The sequence below is a fragment of the Phaseolus vulgaris genome, chromosome 8 (genome assembly GCF_000499845.2).
Source record: "Phaseolus vulgaris cultivar G19833 chromosome 8, P. vulgaris v2.0, whole genome shotgun sequence".
NCBI classification, from domain to species: domain Eukaryota; kingdom Viridiplantae; phylum Streptophyta; class Magnoliopsida; order Fabales; family Fabaceae; genus Phaseolus; species Phaseolus vulgaris.
In genome coordinates, this window is record NC_023752.2 from 14778141 (window position 1) to 14783878 (window position 5738).

Sequence of the window (5738 nt, forward strand, 5' to 3'; positions counted from 1 at the left end):
AGTTAGTATCAATAAATTTACCTTATATATATATATAGTTTTTTTTAACAATCATTGTTATTAATTTTTTATAGTTATTTATAAGTATAATTTGTCTATTTTAACCAGAATTATTTTAATATTAAAAATAAATATTGAAAATTGAATTTATAATTAAATATTATTATTGAACTTTATTTTGTAAATAAGCCAAATCTCAATTTGTTACATTTGACTTAAGTTTAGAAATATACATACAATTTACTAAGTTTTCTCCATGAAAAATAAATAATAAATTATATAATATTATAGCCAATGATCCCCTGCACTTGGCTTCCTATAAATACTCATCTTTGCCATTGCTTTTTCCTCCCCCTCCTCCTTGCATCCTTCAACACCATTGTACTACAATATTTCTCTCTAAGCTTTGCTTCTTCCTAATCCACACCCTTTCCCACACCCCATTCATTTTTCTGTTTCTGGTAAGCCAATTACTTCAATTCTTCTTATGCATAGTTTCATAGAACACTAAAGTTTTCTGTTTCACTCTTCACTCATTGCCCGTATTCCATCCAAACCATGGCTTCTTAATGATTCTACCAAAGACCCTTTATTGCCATGAGTGCAAGCCTGAGGTTTTTCCTTTTGAATTCTCAAAATTCATGATGATATGAACAAATGGTCGGAATTGAGAACCGTACCTCTGTTTTTGTGAACACACCAACTTATTTGGTGATCTTAATATGCAGACACGTGTTAACTCTTTTTTTTTTTCCCTTTATTCCCAGTTTTAAAAAAATTACGTTGTTGCTGAGTGTTGTGATTTGGTTTTATATTCCGTTGAATCCAGAAAGTTTGATGAATGAGTGATTGTGTGACTCCAAAAGTTTAAGCACTTTGGAAAGAAATTTTCTGTGTCTCAAACTCTGTTCAAAAGATTATAATAATGGGTTTTTGGCTTTGAACCGTTCTATGATTGACCTTTTTTCTGGAGGGTCCTTTTTTATTTTCTTATTTTATAGTTATAATAATTGAAGGAAGCTTATGAACCCTCTCATGTTTCTTTAAATTCTGTGCCCCCAAAGGGGTACTGTTGCAACATTTATTTTTAAATTAATCTATTTACTTGGTTGTGGATTGTCCACTCAGAATCTCAGCAAAGCTTTATCTCCAATGGATTGGATGAACACTGTGATTGTCTTCCTTTATGGTGCTTTAGCTTATATCAGTGCTAATCCGAGTAAACAAGAGCATTTTTTTAAAAATAAGTAAAGCCATCAACATTAGTAGGCTGAGAATCACAAGGAATCCCTATATAAATTTTGGTTGGTTCATGTTGTCATGCAACTAAGTGTTCACTTCCTTTTGTTGTCTCTTAAGGTTTTCTGCCTGAAATGGAGTTCGAGGACCGCTTCAGACAGAACCAGAGACCAAAATATGATTGCCTTCTTTTTGGTGAGTCTTCTAGTGAGACAGTTCATTGATTAATTGCAAATTATGAAACCTCATTAATTTGGGTGCGGTTAAGATTATAACTCTTACACTGTGCTGCAGATTTAGATGATACTTTGTATCCACTAAGCACTGGTATTGCAAATGCATGTGGCCAAAATATTAAAGGTGAGTGTCTCTTTGCGAATAATGTTCTGGGTAATGTGTTTGCTCTTTATGGATATCCTTGACACGAGTGATACCATTGATCTAGACTATATGGTGGAAAAGCTTGGCATAGAGAAAAGCAAAATTGATGACTTGTCCAACCTCCTCTACAAAAACTATGGAACAACTATGGCTGGTTTAAGGGTATGATTAAGTTTTTCAATGCTTTCAACTCCTTGCTCAAAATTAGAATTAACTGTTGAATTCAGAAATCTTTGATAACTTATGCTTGTTTTGTTTCATTGTCAATGCAGGCAATTGGATATGACTTTGACTATGATGAATATCACAGGTACAATACAAGACCTTTTATTTATCTGATTGTTTTTACCCCCGTTTGATATCCTTACGAGTGTTTTCTAGTGGTGATACTGATGTTTGAACTCTTGGTGTTACAGTTTTGTTCATGGAAGATTACCTTACGAAAACTTGAAACCAGACCAAGTTCTGAGGAACCTTTTGCTGAGCCTGCCCTATAGGAAACTAGTAAGTTGTTTATATTTGACCAAATAGAAATTGCTCAAGATTCTAGCGAGAAAAAATGAAAATAATCTGATAAAACCTCTTTTGTCTTTTTCTTTTTAGATCTTCACAAACTCAGACAAAGTCCATGCAGTTAAGGCACTTAGCAGGCTTGGATTAGAGGACTGCTTTGAAGGAATCATATGCTTTGAGACCCTTAATCCAATCCATAAAAGCACTGTCTCTGATGATGAAGATGACATTGAGTTTATGGGGGTTTCAAGCACAACCAATCCAACCACAAAAAAAAATGCTAGTGGCTCACAAATCTTTGACATCATTGCCCATTTTTCTCAACCCAATCCCAACACAGTTTTGCCTAAAACACCAATTATTTGCAAACCATCAGAAAATGCCATTGAATTGTCTCTCAAGATAGCCAACCTTAACCCGCAAAGAACTGTAAGAAAAACCATCTTATTTCACTTAGATTCTTAGTTTTGTTGACTCTTATTTTCTGACATTTTGGATTTTCCTATGTCACTTTCAGTTGTTCTTTGAGGATAGTGTCCGCAACATACAAGCTGGAAAACGTGTGGGTCTTCACACTGTGCTGGTAAGTCACTGGTAATTTTGTTCAGTAGTAGGAACACTGCCAAACTAATAATGAAGAGGAATCCAATAATTTTATGCAAGGGACATCACATACGTATATAATCTTATACATCATACATAAATGTTAGTGGTCCAACACATAAAAACAAGAATATTAGTGTGTTGCCCCCACAAGACAATCCTTATTGTGTAGGAAACTGAAATGAGCCTCTAATTGTTGATTACAATTCAGGTTGGAAAATCTCAGAGAATTAAAGGAGCAGATTACGCATTAGAGAGCATCCACAACCTTAGAGAGGCCGTGCCAGAACTATGGGAAGATGACATAAAATCAGAAGTTGCTTACCCTGGAAACCTTGCTGTGGAAACATCTGTGACTGCTTAGATCATTCATGGAAAAATAATCAAAAACCAAAAGAAAAGAGAAGTCCTTTGTGAATTTCCCAAGTTGGAACCTTGTAACTGTAGTTGATGTAGATGCTTTGATCATATTATAATAAATTAATATATGCAGTTCACGTAGATGCTTTCATAAGATGATATGAAATATTAAATTCCCCCTTTGGGCCTCGCCTACATATATAATAATATAATGTAAGGAATCAATATTTTTTTTCCCTCGTCTCCATCAAGTGAGGAAGATTCGTTTTACATTAAAGTGTAAGGAAAAAAAACATGTAAAGTGAATAGAAACTCAATTGTCATCTTGTAATTAAGTGAATTATAGTATTTGTCACCAATACATGGAAGGAAACAAAATGAGAGAAAAAGAAAATTATAGAAATGGATAGCTGTAATGCAATTTTAACAAAAAAAAAATCATTTGATTTAATAAACAATTAAATCAAAAGGTTATTTTATTTCTAAGAATGATGATTCAAATTTATTCTGTACAAATTTATCATATGAATATTCATTGACAGCATGACTAATTTTAGAATATGTTGTTAAATTTTACTATACAACAAAACGTTGTTAATTAACTTTTGAAATGCTTCATAAAAACTATCCCTTGAAATAATAAAACTTGTTTCAGTTCCACTGCAAGAATTAATTAAGAGCTAATCATTAATTAACATGAATTGTCTGACAGTTAGTTAAATTTCTATCAATTATTCGTACAAATCATAGTGAAGACAGTTAAATTGTAAACATATTTGACATTCTTGGCACGCTATTAATATAAAAACAAATACCTAAGTAAAATAGGTTAGTGTTTTAAATGCGTAACGTACTTCAATAAAAGAAATGGTTGATACGCAAGTTGCACACAACATTATCAAATCCATCATCCATTATTTTTTATAATTAGTTCACCAAACGATGACATGTTCTCTTGTCTACTACAGTGTAACCAATCTCAACGTTTGAATAAAATTAAAACAAAGTATTAACTAGGTAGTTAAAGTGCCAAATTCGGAATATATATATATATATATATATATATATATATATATATATATATATATATAAGATTTTAAATTGAAAGTAAGGACACATTTTGAAGTCACGATAACTTTAAATATGTTATACCACTCGATGATAAATTAACATAAGAAGAAATACACATTTATTGTATATCAATATATTTGTTGTTATAGTAAACACTCATCTTCTAACCTACAAGAGAAAATGAAAATGTGGGATGAACTATAAATGAAAATGTGGGATGAACTATAAAAGCAGTAAGAATATGGGAAGCTTGTAACTTTTGTTGTGTCTTTGGGGATTTTAATTCAATAAGAAATGATGGTGAAAGGAGGGGCTAAACTGTGGCAGAAGTAGTAAGAGAGAAATCAAAGACTTTAACAATTTCATCGAGAGTATGAAGGTGGTAGATATCCCTAGCATTGGGAGAAAATACACGTGGATCAAACCTAATGGAAAGGCAAGGAGTAGGCTTGATATGTTCCTAACTTCATTTGAATGGTTGCAACATTGGTCAGGCAACAAACAATATGTCATCAACAGAAACATTTTCGACCACTGTGCACTGGTGTTAAAATCAAACGTGGCAGATTAGGGGCCAAAACTGTTCAAATTTCTGGATATATGGTATGAAGATAAGAATTTTGGTAGTTTTATTAAAAGTAAATGGGAAAGCTACATTGTTCAGGGAAATAACTTCCAAATACTAAATGGCAAGTTGAAAATGTTAAAGAGTGATTTGAAAGGGTGGAAAAGAGAGGTGTTCAGGTATATAGACAAACTCAAGTTTGATCTCACTAAGAGAGTAAATGAGATAGACTCCTTAGACGAAGTCGATAACTTGAAGAAAATGTGATTATGGAAAGAAGGGAGCTTTTGAGCCAATTACAGGTTCTTATTATGAGAAATGAATCCCTTCTACAATAAAAATCAAGGGATTCATGGTTTAAACAGGGTGACCCTAAATCTAAATATTTCCACGCATCAATTAAATGGAGAAGGATGAGTGATGTGAATCAAAAATACATGAAGATGACCAATGATGCTAAACTTGAAGGGTCATCTCAATAAGCAAATAAAGATGTCATCAATAGGAGGAATGATCAAGGACCAAAATATTTAAAGTTCTTCCTATTAGTGTTCTTAATATGGAGGCCCAAGCCCAAACTGAGGCCCAAGCCCAACACATGATTTCATCATCCATCATGCCTCAAAAGATTATTAAGAGCAAGAGCACAAGCAATAATAGATGAGTATAAATTGATGTATCTTTTTATAATTTCTTTAGAGTAGAAATTAAGTAGAACATAAAAGGAAGGTGTAGATATAGATATAAGGGGTGCCAATGTACAAAGATAAGTCACACCTTCCATGTGACATAAAAATAAGGTGTAGGTGTAGTTTTAGGAGGTGCCAAAGAAAGAAACCAAGTCACACCTCCCTTGTGACATGTAATTAGGCGCCAAATTCAAATGCTTCTCATTTGAATTTTCCCACTTTAATTTCAGCCCTCTCACACTATAAATAGAGGTGCTATGCTCATGTAAATTTAGATTTGGAATTTGAAGAAAAGCTACTCTACTCAAATTGAGAGA

At 32.8% G+C, this 5738-nt stretch overlaps 1 protein-coding gene across 1 annotated transcript; it reads left to right on the top strand.

The window, feature by feature from the left end:
* The first annotated feature begins 325 nt into the window (after window positions 1-325).
* Window positions 326-3237, top strand: LOC137824424 (suppressor of disruption of TFIIS). Its single transcript, XM_068630067.1, has 9 exons — window positions 326-461; window positions 1360-1434; window positions 1534-1599; window positions 1685-1782; window positions 1893-1930; window positions 2037-2124; window positions 2224-2562; window positions 2651-2716; window positions 2948-3237. Exons 2-9 carry the CDS (start codon window positions 1374-1376, stop codon window positions 3098-3100), a joined length of 909 nt encoding a protein of 302 aa, XP_068486168.1. The 5' UTR covers window positions 326-461; window positions 1360-1373; the 3' UTR covers window positions 3101-3237.
* The last annotated feature ends 2501 nt before the right edge of the window (window positions 3238-5738 follow it).